The sequence below is a fragment of the Gracilinanus agilis genome, chromosome 3 (assembly GCF_016433145.1).
Source record: "Gracilinanus agilis isolate LMUSP501 chromosome 3, AgileGrace, whole genome shotgun sequence".
NCBI classification, from domain to species: Eukaryota; Metazoa; Chordata; class Mammalia; order Didelphimorphia; family Didelphidae; genus Gracilinanus; species Gracilinanus agilis.
The window spans coordinates 645233312-645245501 of NC_058132.1; the positions used below are offsets into that span (position 1 = coordinate 645233312).

The 12190-nt window shown below is 46.3% G+C and overlaps 1 protein-coding gene across 1 annotated transcript in view; it reads left to right on the plus strand.

Moving 5' to 3' along the window:
* The window catches only part of CLDN1 (claudin 1), a 26966-nt gene extending 15269 nt beyond the window's left edge, over positions 1 to 11697 (plus strand). The window contains exons 2-5 of the mRNA XM_044669508.1: positions 3708 to 3806; positions 3870 to 4034; positions 9743 to 9827; positions 11112 to 11697. Of these exons, the coding sequence (XP_044525443.1) occupies positions 3708 to 3806; positions 3870 to 4034; positions 9743 to 9827; positions 11112 to 11274 (512 nt within the window). The 3' untranslated portion in view covers positions 11275 to 11697. The remainder of the gene's footprint in view (positions 1 to 3707; positions 3807 to 3869; positions 4035 to 9742; positions 9828 to 11111) is intronic.
* Positions 11698 to 12190: the final 493 nt, after the last annotated feature.

Below are 12190 nucleotides of genomic sequence, written 5' to 3' on the forward strand. Positions count from 1 at the left end.
CTCTAGGCCTGTTTTTTCACCTCCAGACTGAGGCTCAGGCTGTTTACCCTCTCCGGCCGATTGACCAACACTAAGATAATCACTTACTAGGGGCTGGAGAGAAAACAGAAGAATGAAGCCGTCCCGGCCTTCTAGAGGCTTATATTCTAAGAACAGAGGGATAAGATGGCCCCGCACGTATTGGAGGAATAACATGTTTGAAAGTACCTTACAAAGAGAGTAGATTATAAGCTCCGTGTTTATTATTATTATTATAATAATAATAACTATATATGATATATATAATATATAATAATAATAACTAACAATTCTATAGTGTTTACTATACAACAGGCACTGTACTTTACATTTATTAGCACATTTCATCCTTACAACAACCCTTGGAGGGAGGTGCTGCTCTTGTCCTTATTTTATAGATGAGGAAACTGAGGTTGGCATTGATGAAGTGACTTGTCCAGGCTCATCCAGCTGGGAAGCATCTAAGTCTGGATTTGAACTCAGGTCTTTTGACTCTGCTACCTTTTTCTTCCCCAGTTGAGGGCCGATTTGAATTCTGGACCTGGCCTATTTGGAGTTGTTACGTGTTGGATTTGAACTGTCTTCTCAATGCCACATTTCCTATGAAATGTATTTGCCTCTAGAGGCCACTGGAAGGAATGGATTGTTTCTGAGCTTCCTTCCATTGGAGAAGCCACCCTTTGGTTAGAAAATATCAAGGAAGTAGCCTGTGGGTAGGAAGAAAGTTAGTAATACTCCAGTGGAATGTGCTTCCTCATCCCATTGGCCTCCCAGGATTCTGTGTGCCGCTAATGGTAATTAGCAAATAGACACGACACCATCCTATAAGATTTCGCTGGGGCTCTAGAACATTTTAGCTTTCTGTGCTTGTAAAAGTTGGCTTTCACATTACTGGGAATTCTGGGGGCTGGGGAGGAAGCAAACCAGTCCGTATCCCAGAGCGACTTTTCTGCCATGCTCATACTTTGGGGCTTGGGTCTTCAGGGTAGCAGAAGGAGATGACAATTGATGGTAACACTGAGCTGTGGGGAGGCAGAGAGAGGGGCCTCCTGGAATTCATAGGTCTTCACTGACTCTGTCCAGAATTATAGTCCTTGTCTGGATGGACTACAGCCCTGACACGAACATGCCAGGTGCCTGCCTTCCTTCGTAGATCAGACATAGATGTTGAACTGGAAACAACAACAACAGAAATCCAAGTCGGTATCTATCAATGGTCTCCAGGTTCTGCCACTTGAATTTTGGATTTTCCCTAATGATGCAGCCTTTCCTTTAGATCTGGTGGAAAAGTGCACCTTGCTGGGTACCTCGGATTGGTAGCTAGCACCGGTCACGTTTTCCAACCCTAAGGTGGCATTCCAGCCACATGGGGGGAGGCTGCTGACTCTCAGGTGGCATTCTGGGTACTTTCCTCTCCTTGCCTCAATCTGGAAATGTTGGCGTGGTTGGATTTCATGGAACGCACTCTGGAAAGATGATAGCAGGAAAAGCAACAGCAGCCAAGCCCATGCTGCTGAACCAAAGTCTGCTTTACCAGGACTCGAACCAAGACATGGGACTGAAACTTGTATGGTGGGTTTCCTACTGGGTCAACACAAATAATTAGCCAGGTTTCAAAAGTATTTCACAATGCAGGACAGCAAAGCACCCTTGGCCTTGCTGGAAAGGTGTGGATGGTGATACACCACAACATCACTGTATCACTTGTATTGACTTTGGAAACAATGTCTTAGAAAAGAAGCTCTCTATCCCCCTCTCTCTCTCTCTCTCTCTCTCTCTCTCTCTCTCTCTCTGTCTCTCTCTCTCGCGCTCTCGCTCTCGCTCTCGCTCTCGCTCTCTCTATCTCTCTGTCTCTGTCTCTTTTTCTTTGTCTCCCTCTCTGTCTCTCTCTCTGTCTCTTTTTCTCTGTCTCTCTCTGTCCCTCTGTTTCTCTGTTTCTCTCTCTCTGTCTCTGTCTCTTTTTCTTTGTCTCTCTCTCTTTGTCTCTGTCTCTCTCTGTCTCTGTCTCTCTTTGTCCTTTGTCTCTCTCTGTCTTTTTCTCTGACTGTCTCTTTCTCTGTCTCTATGAAATGGGGCATTTCATTATAATTTTGTTTTGTCTTTTACATAGGGAGGGGGTGGGAGGTAGACAAAATAAATTCTTGTTAATAGAAAGAGACTTTCACAAGAAGAAGAAAAACAGAATTTGAACCATTACCAGACTTGTAATTTGGAGTTCTGGGCTCAGCAGATTGGGTGGGGGGGAGGGAAAAAGTAGGAATAGAGAGGAAGAGGGAAGAATACTGGAATTGTGTTATAGAGGACAAGAATGCCTAAGCTGTGGCCATTGAAGGGGCTGGGGGCAGTTTCCTGTACTGTGGAGGACAAGGGGTGGAGATACGAAGACTTACAATTTCCCCACGGAGGAAACAACCTCCCCTAGTACAGCTATGGAGTCAGTCTTAGGTACTCCATCCTAGACCCAACTCTGTTTCTTATAATATGAACCAGAAGTTCCCAAGGCTAAAGAAGAGGAGGAGGAAGCTGTCCCATGGCCTTCGGCCCCTCGTATAGCTATCCCAAGGTTCTGTGAGCTCGATCTCACTCATCAACAAAAGTAATTAGAATTCTGAGCTAAAAGAGGCCGAGTAGGAATGTTCCTAGTCCGTCGCCTCTGTGCCAGGTCTAGTGGTGCCATCCCAGCATCCCAACTATCCAGATGAGGGACTAAAGGGCAGGAATTGGGAGTAGCCCCCGCGTGAGGGTGACTCATCCTCCCTCCTTTGGTGCTCAAGGCTTTCCCTTTAACTTTCTAGGGCGGATCAGTGAGGGGCGGCCTTTTTGCAAAGTCAGTAACTGAGGCGGTGGAACTCCTTCTTGGCCTTCAGACAAGGATGACACCGATGCCTATTCTTCCGGCAGAGGCAGCCTTTGCCAATCAGTGATTTTTAGCCCCTATCCAGGCCTCCCTGACTGTGAGATCCCTTTAGCCTTCACGATGTAAATTAAGCAGAGTTTCCAAAAGGTTGGCCTCACTCGACATGCGTGACAGGCATCACTTAGCAACCCGAGCAAACATCGTTCCTCAATCACAGACGGGATGACTGGAAGTGAATGCAGCCCAGGGCCACTGCCCACTGGGAACTGTATGGAGGCCATGGTTTGGGTCTGTGGCTTTTTCTCTTAAAGGTGCTTTTAAGATGGAGGCTCTGAGCCTGTATTTAAAAGAAAAAGCCACTCCATTTCAAAGTAAATCTAATAATAGGTTTTCTATATTAGCTCATTTGATCCTCACAGAAACTTGATGTGGTAGGTGCCATTATTATCCTCATTTTACAGATGAAGAAACCGAGGCTTGGAGACGTTTGGTGAGTTGGCCAACATCACGAGGGCAGTGTCAGAGTCAGAGTTTGAACCTGGGTGTCCCTGATTCCAAAGGTGGCACTCCTACCATTGCATCATTCAACCTAAACAGCTAGCTAGGAGAGCTTATTTCCACCCACCCCCTCGTCCCCTGAGGGATAAATGATATTTATTTGGCATTGGAAGCCTTGAAGCGCTTTATGAACATCGGCCATTGTTCTTAGTCATGGCCCTTTGGGAGCCCTGCATTGGATTCTCACCAGGCTATTAATTGGCAGAAAGCAGTTGGCCAATCCAAGGCTAAATTCGAGGTTCTGATCATGACGATGATTTCTTGTGGATGGCAGAGTATCTTGTTGTTATCCCCGAGCTCAGGGCAGCTCAGAGGAGTGATGAAGAAGGGGGGATGAAGAGCTGCCCCCGGGGGACTTTCTATTACTTTTTCGGTGGGTCCCAGGTTGACGTCTCCCCTTTCACCAGGTTCTGAAGGCTTTGCCGCTTCTTTCCAGGTACCCTTCAGGCTACCCGAGCCTTGATGGTCATCGGGATCATCCTGGGGCTGATCGCCATCTTGGTGGCCACGGTGGGCATGAAATGCATGAAGTGCCTGGAAGATGATGAAGTACAGAAGATGCGAATGGCTGTCTTTGGGGGGATGATCTTCCTTGTTGCAGGTAAAAATGAGCTTCCACCTTTCTAGCCTTAGTTTACATTCATTCTTCCCCTTTGCACACGTCCCATTTCAGGCAATCTGTCTGGTTTGCTCAGTCTGCTACTTGACATTCCTCAGGCTATTTGCCACATGCCTAAAATGCCCTCCCCGTCTCCATCACGGCTTGAAATCCTGGACTTTCTTCAAAGCTTTATAAGCTTTAGAAGCCAACTAATTGGCACAGCAGATAGAATACTAAGCTTGGAGTTAAGAAGCCCTGAGTTTGAATCCTGCCCATAACACTTAATGTGTTAGTAGCCTACTGTTTGATAAACTCAAAGAGCTAAGCTATTGGGAGAAGAACTTGTTATTTGACAAAAAACTGCTGGGAAAACTGGAAAATAATGTGACGGAAAGTAGGTATGCGCTAACTAACACCTCATACCATATTCCAAGATAAAGACACTTAAAAAGTGCTGTTTGACCCTCAGCAAACCAATTAAGACCTCTGTAGCCCAGTTTCCTCATCTGTGAAGGAGGGATGCTCATGGCAGCTACCTCTCTGAGTGGTTCTGAAAATGACATGAGATAATATTGCTGAAGTGCTTTGCAAACCTTAGAACACTAAGTGCTAGCTACGATCAGGAAGGATTTCTTTTTTTTTTTTTTTTAATTTAAACCCTTAACTTCTGTGTATTGGCTCCTTGGTGGAAGAGTGGTCAGGGTGGGCAATGGGGGTCAAGTGACTTGCCCAGGGTCATGCAGCTGGGAAGTGTCTGAGGCTGGATTCAAACCCAGGACCTCCCATCTCCAGTCCGGACTCTCAATCCACTGAGCTACCCTGCTGCCCCCAAGGAAGGATTTCTTGAAAGCCTGTCCAGTTTGAGGTCCCCCACAGGGGCCGTCATGTTTTCAGCCCTAAGCACTTTACGTCTGATTAAAAAGCTGACATTCTCCCCTGAGGAATAATAGTGAACATGTCAAGTCTTTGAAATTTTGTGGGACAGAGCAGAAATCCTGGCATCTCGTGAGTGTTTTATCTGGGATAACTCATTTGGTCTTCAAAACAACTTCCTGAGGGTTGCTCTGCCTTTTTACACTTGAGGAAACTGAGAGTTCGAGAGTTGAAATGAGTGGCTCATGGTCAAATGGTTAATGAAGAGCAGAAGCAGGATTAAATCTCCAATTTCTTCTGCCTTCTAGTCTTTTATTATTCCTATCCCTCCTGACCCCAAGCTATCTCTAGGAGTCAATAAGAAAGAGGTCAGTGAAGGCAGGAACATTTACCAAAGACTTGACTGGGAGACAGAACTGCGCTAGGCCTTGAAGGATAAGTACAACTTTGATAGACAAGGAGGTTACTCATATGCCAGTAAAATCAGTGGTCTGTTCTCTATCCATTTAATGGACTTGTTGATGCTACTGGAAAGAGTTGAGTCTGGCTTGTGAGGCTCTCAGAAGTAACTGGGGAAAGATCAGAGAAACTGGTTCCACTTTGGTCATGAGTTTAAGAAGTCTACAGAACATTCAGAAGAGAACACAGGAAGGAAATTAGGAATAGATAGAGATCTGAATATCATCTCTGATGATGATCACTGAGTATATATAGCAGGGGTCGGCAACGTGTGGCTCTCGAGCCATATCTGGCTCTTTTGAGGGCCAGATCTGGCTCTTTCTGCAGGAGCCATAAAGTCAATTTTTTTTCAGGCGCTGTTACCACTGCACGGTTCTCACGAAATGACATTTTAAAAAATGTGGCGTTTATGGCTCTCACGGCCAAAAAGGTTGCCGACCCTTGATATATAGGATCACCAAGTGAGAGAGCATAGAGGGGAAAAAAAATGGAGAAACCTGGATTAATGGGTGTGATGTTGATGAATATCCAGCAAAGGAAACTGGAAGGAAAAAACCCAAAGAGAGCAATATCAAGATAGTCGGGAGAGGAGAGAGTATTCCCCGGGGAAAATGGTGATCAGTCATGTTGAAGGACACAGAACAGCTTTTAGAAGGGTGATGACTGAGAAAAAGCCATTGGAGCTGGAGATGAAGAGAACATTGGGAACTCTGTAGAGAATGAATGATGAAGTCAGAAGCCAGATTGTGTGTGGCTGAGAATCAACGGACAGGAGAAAAAGTGAAAGCACTGATTACACGTGGCTTTCTCAAGGAATTTAACCGAGAAAAGTCAGGAGAAATGTAGGCTTTATCATCTAGGAGGAATGGCCACATCAAGTGAAAGTGTTTTAAGAATGGGAGAGATGTGGGCATGTTTATAGCTGTCAGAGAAAGCACCAATAGGTAAATGAGAGAGAGTGAAGATGATAAAGGGGGGAAGCTGCTAAAGAAAAGGGGATGCAATGAGATCACTTGTGCATGGAGAAGGATTTTCCTTGGCAAGGAGAAGGACCACCACTTCACAGGAAGGAGGGGTAGAGAAGGAGATGGGGTATAGGCATCTGAGTGATGCAAAGAGAGGAGTAGGGAAGGGAACCTTCAGCAAGTGGCCTCTGGCTCCCATCCCATTCCTATCCTTCCCTTTACAGCCAAACTTATTGGCTTCCATTGATTTCCTACTTTGTTCTGTGTCTACCATCCGGATTCTGCCCTCCCCGCTTAATGGCATCTTTCTTTCTCTCCCTGATCATCACCAAAGGTAGTGAGTAGTCAGTACTCTTTTCACTTGCTATCTCTCTGATCACTCTGCATCTTTTGCTATGTGGACCGTTGCTTCCTCCTCCTCTAATACCTGTGCTTCTGAATGACTGTGTTCTCCTTGATCTCTTCTTGGATTTCTAACATTTCCTTCCTTCTTTACTGACTCTTTTTCTTTAACTTGGGCTAACTCCCGAGTTCATCCTTTCTCATCCTTCTCTACACTCTCTTCCCTGCCAACCTCACTCATTCTCTTCCATGGCTTTGATTAACGCTGGCTAGACAGTGACTGGGTTATAGAAAGTTCCCAGTAAGGCCATTCCTTCTACCAATGCAAATCAACAACTTAGCATACCAAGTGGTTAAGTGACTTGCCCAGGGTCATGTAGACAATGTGACAGAGAGAGAATTTGAATCAAATAATTCTGGTCTTAGAGGTCAACTGTCTATCCACTGCACTACACCTCTTCTGTCTGATAATCCTCAAATCCACATTTTTATCCCTGGACCATTTTCTAAACTCAAGATCCAAATCTTCTAACTCCTTGTAGGTACTGCTGTGGTATGCCCCATTCCCTTAACCTCACCTGACCCAGTCCTGAGCATCTTCTCTTTCTCCCCAACCTGGTCCTCCTTCTGACTTGACCATTTTCATTGTCATAAGTCACTAGTCGCCAGCTTTTGAAACCTCTGTATTTTTGACTCTTCTTTCTGCTTTATTACTGATAAAAGAGCTAGTCATTGACCAAGCTCTTTTAGGTACCATCTTAAGTATTCCTCCCCCTCTCTACTTCTTCCTTTCTAGCTTACCTTCATAGTAGGTCCTCATTCCCATTTTCCTGAACTATTGTGAGGAGCCTCCTAGTGGGCTTCTTGTCCCTGTTTTCTCACTTCCTCAATCCATTCTTCTCCCTCCCATTGCCAACAAAATTGCCCTGATGCATAGATCTTGTTACATCACTGCTTAGCTCAAAGATAATCAGTGGATCCTTCCTGCCTAAAGGATAAAGTTCAAATTTCTTTTCTCCATTGTTTTAGGGCCTCCACTATGTCTATCAGCTCTGCCTTTTTTTTGGTCCTGTCTCAGCCTACTTCCCATTCAGTGAAACTGTACTGCTTTCTGTGCCAAGGACATATCTTATACTCTCATGGCAGCTGTGCCTTGACTTATCCTGTTCCTTGTGTTTGGAATGCACTCTTCTCTGTTCACTTGCCCTTTAAATGTCCCACCATTTTCTTTTCTTTTCTTTTTTTTTAACCCCTCACCTTCCATCTTGGAGTCAATACTGTGTATTGGCTCCAAGGCAGAAGAGCGGTAAGGGTAGGCAATGGGGGTCAAGTGACTTGCCCAGGGTCACACAGCTGGGAAGCGTCTGAGGCCGGATTTGAACCTAGGACCTCCCGTCTCTAGGCCTGGCTCTCAATCCACTGAGCTACCCAGCAGCCCCTTGTCCCCCCATTTTCTATGAAGCCCTCACTGATCCCCTTCCTCTACCACTAGTAATAGCCTCACTTTCTCCTCAGTAAGAGTTTCCTGTGTGTAAGATGCTATGCCAAGTACAAAAGACTCAACTCCAATAAGCAAGACAGTCCCCGTCCCCAAGGAGAGGAGCTTACATTCTAATGGAGAAAGTCAACACACTGAGGGGGGTAAGAAAAGGGAAGTCGTGAGGACGGTACACGGATCAGGTGAAGGCCCAAGATTGTAATTTGACCTGTAAATGAGGTGTTTGAACCCCGAGTCTGTTGGCGATGACAGAGAGCAAGATGGCTGCTCTCAGTCCTGCGACTCTTTGCCGTGCCATCTGACCACTAGCTTTATGTGTCTGGAGGGGCTCAGCCTAGTAGCTAGACAGATCTGTGGGGATTTAGGCAGAGACGTAGTCGGTGTAGCCCAACCTGGTTGGGGACTGCAGAGACCTTTTTCAAGGGCGTTGGGGAGTCCGAAAAGGGAAGCCTTGGGAAGGGTACACGGACCCCCCAGTGTGCTTTGGTGCCGGTGGAAATCAGGAGAAGGTCAGAGGGTAGTTGAGACATGTTCCAAGCTCACGTCTCTGAGGCCGGAACGGTTCCAAGTTTCAGGTGGGAACGAGATGAGGACAAGTGCTCGAGCAGAGGCATCCCGCTTTAGCTCTGGTGGCCCGGGAGGCAGGTCAATGTACGCTTCCAGGTGAGATAAGATAAAAAGGAACCTTTTGGACTCCGGAGGCTGTCCAGAGGGTAGAGAACCTCCCAAATCTCTTTGTCGGGTTGTCATGGCCATTATAGTTAGAGGGCTTTCTGGCTCATCCCCACAGTACACTGGGAAATCCATCCATTCAGGGCATTGTCTCCTGGAAACTCTCGTCTCCCCTAAGGTTTAGCATCCTAGAGGGTAAAGACTTTTGGCAGTAAATGTATGTTGATTAAAAAAAAACACACACACAAATGTCTTTGTTCTTTCTGTAGAGACTATAAGGAAAAGCTATTTATTTATAAGCACGGATTTGAAAAACAATCAGGAAGAACCAATTTGAATAGGGGAATTTTAAAAATTAAATTAATTAAATTAAATCAAATTGTTTACATTGGAATATAAGCATGCCTTGACTTTGCAGGCTAGCCCAGCCTGTTTTCAAAGGGTCCTCCTAAAACGTCTTAGACAACACGACTGATAGCAAGGAGGGGAGACTTTGGCCAATTTCATCAGTGACTCCTTAAGAGATCTTAGACGGATAACTTGACTTCCATACCTCGATTTCCCAGCATTCAGTGAGACTACCAGGAGAATGAAGGATAGAGACTTTTGGGAAGTGGCCTGTTGGGTATCTGTTCTTCTTCAGGCTGCCCTTATTATTTTTGTTTGTTTGTTTGTTTTTTTAATTTTTATTTTAAACCCTTAACTTCTGTGTATTGACTTAAGGGTGGGCAATGGGGGTCAAGTGACTTGCCCAGGGTCACACAGCTGGGAAGTGGCTGAGGCCAGATTTGAACCTAGGACCTCCTGTCTCTAGGCTTCGCTCTCCATCCACTGAGCTACCCAGCTGCCCCCGGGCTGCCCTCATTATTAACCATTTCTTTCCTTGTGAATTCCCACAGGCCTGGCAGTACTGGTTGCCACAGCATGGTATGGAAATCGAGTTGCTCGAGAATTCTACGATCCCATGACCCCGGTCAATTTTAGGTAATGCCATTCATGTTTTCCTTCAAGGTCATGGTTTTCTGAAGGTTGCCCTCAGGGTTCTGTGGACAGGAGCTAAAGCTGGGCCTCCTCACATTTTCATCGTGGAGATTATTGATGGCTTCCTCGAGCTCTCTGGCTGCTTCTTTGTAGTCTGGCCTGTGCTGCAATGTGAGGAGGACCAGATGAAAAGCTTTCTGAGTGCAGAAAATGGGCTCTATAAGACCCGATCCATTCTCCAGCCCATGTTCCAAAGATAATGATTTCTGTGTGTCTTCTTCGGAGCCCATTAATAAAGACAGACAGTCCCAATGCCATCCTGGCACCTTGAGCTTTGATGTTCATTGTTTGATGTGCTTTTACAACATCTCCGTGGTTAATTATTAGCAGCCGGCCATGGGAGATAAATGTTAACTAGTAATTACCCCCAGGAGGCCGGTCGAGCTTTATTCCAGGGTGACACCGAGAGAAAAAACTTCAGTCCTAACAATTCAACCTTAGTTCGCGTCATGTTAGAGTCTATTGACGGACGCAGGGATGCTCAGCAGAAAGACGAGAAGGAGGTCCTGAGAGGGTCTTCTCCTATCTGAAGGGCTCTCACAGAGAAGGGAGACGACCCTCCTTTCACTCGGCTCCAAAGGGCAGCAGCAGGAGGGATGGGGGACCGCTGAGAAGCGGCCAATCTTGATCTGATGGCAGGAAGAGCTCCTTGATAATTCGAGCTGTCCAGGAGTGGAAGAGCCTGCCTTGGAGTCTTCCCCTCTTTGAATGACTTCAAGCAAAAACTGTACAGTTTACCTGTCGGGGGTTATACTGAGATATGGGTTGATCCGGATGGTCCCCGAAGGCCCTTCAGAAACGGAGATTTTGTTAGGTTGTGAGATCAAAATAGGCCTCAAGTTGACCTTCAAAGCCTTTCTTGACTGGGGAGAGCTTCTACACTTACCACAGCTCCACCCCCACCCCCCACCCAAATAGCCAGAAGGAATTTCTTGGGAAGCATTTCAAAGTTTGGGCCCTTGCCCTGGCAAGGTTTACAGGGATGACTTAAGCCGCTGAAGTCTTTAAACAGAGGATGTTTGCTCGCCCTCAATGGCAGCCCGGCCTGCCCCCTCCTCCTCCTCCCCAGGGATTGTGGACAAGGACTAGGTTTAACAATCTGATGTTGACAGCTGGGGTTTGGGAGGGGAGAGGAGGGCAGTGTTTTCTGGGGGCAACTGGTTGCTCTTGTCTCTGTGGCTCCTGACCCCGTCTTTTCTCCTCATCTGCTCCCCTGCTTCCTCTCAGGTATGAGTTCGGGCAGGCTCTCTTCATAGGCTGGGCCGCAGCTTCCCTGTGCCTGCTGGGAGGTGCCCTCCTTTGCTGTTCCTGTCCCAAGAAAACAACTTCTTACCCGACTCCTCGCCCGTACCCGAAGACCACACCCTCCAGTGGAAAGGACTATGTGTGAGCGAAAGGAAGAGGACGCAGCCATTTGGGAAAGAGCCAAAGAAGGACTTAGATAATGCTTTTTGTTGTTCGTTTTCATTTTTTTAATCATGAGGCACTCAGACCTTCTGACTTCGATAGTCTACATTTTTGTATTAAAATGTATTTTTTGTAATTTCCAAACCTCCTTTCATGTCCTTCCCCTCATAAGAAATCCTGAATTCGGATCCCCTGGTTTATGTACTCCTTGGCGGGTTGGCTACCCACCCAAAAAGAACAGGACTCCATTTTGTAAAAAAAAAAAAAAGAAAAAGAAAAGAAAAACGCGTTAAAAATGAAAAACCCCGAAAACCTTGTACGTAATCGTAATCGGCCCGAAACTCACCCTTAGGTTTCCTTTGTAAACCAAAGAGAAACGATTTTAGATTGGCTTCTGAATTCCAAACCTGACCCTCCCACTTGCTAGTGCTGCGTCCACACTCGGGTCTCTTTACCTCGTCTGTAACATGAAGGGGGCTGGGCCCGATGATTTTGAAGAGCTCTTCTACCTCCATATCTGGGATCTGAGACCCAACATTTTAGATTCCTTTTAAGGAACTGAATCCCAAGATGCCAACCTAGGCGGGAGGACTTGGGACCCTGGAGATGCCAGACGCCTGGCTGCTTGGGTCTGGATGTTGTCATCTGTGCTCTGATCAGCCAAGCACAAAGGCATTTGATAGAGAGATGGAGTAGGAGGGCCTGAGTCATCCCAACCAATGTCTCTTTCTTCATCCGAGCAACTGGAGTTTTCTTGACCCAAGCAGTCACCTGTTCAGCCCCTCGGGCCATCGCAGTTCTAGTGTGGGCTTTTCCAGATGTTGGCAGGAACATTTTATTGACACAATTCCAATGGTCTCTTGCTCACAGTTGCAAATTCTGCCAAAAAAACGCCTCCC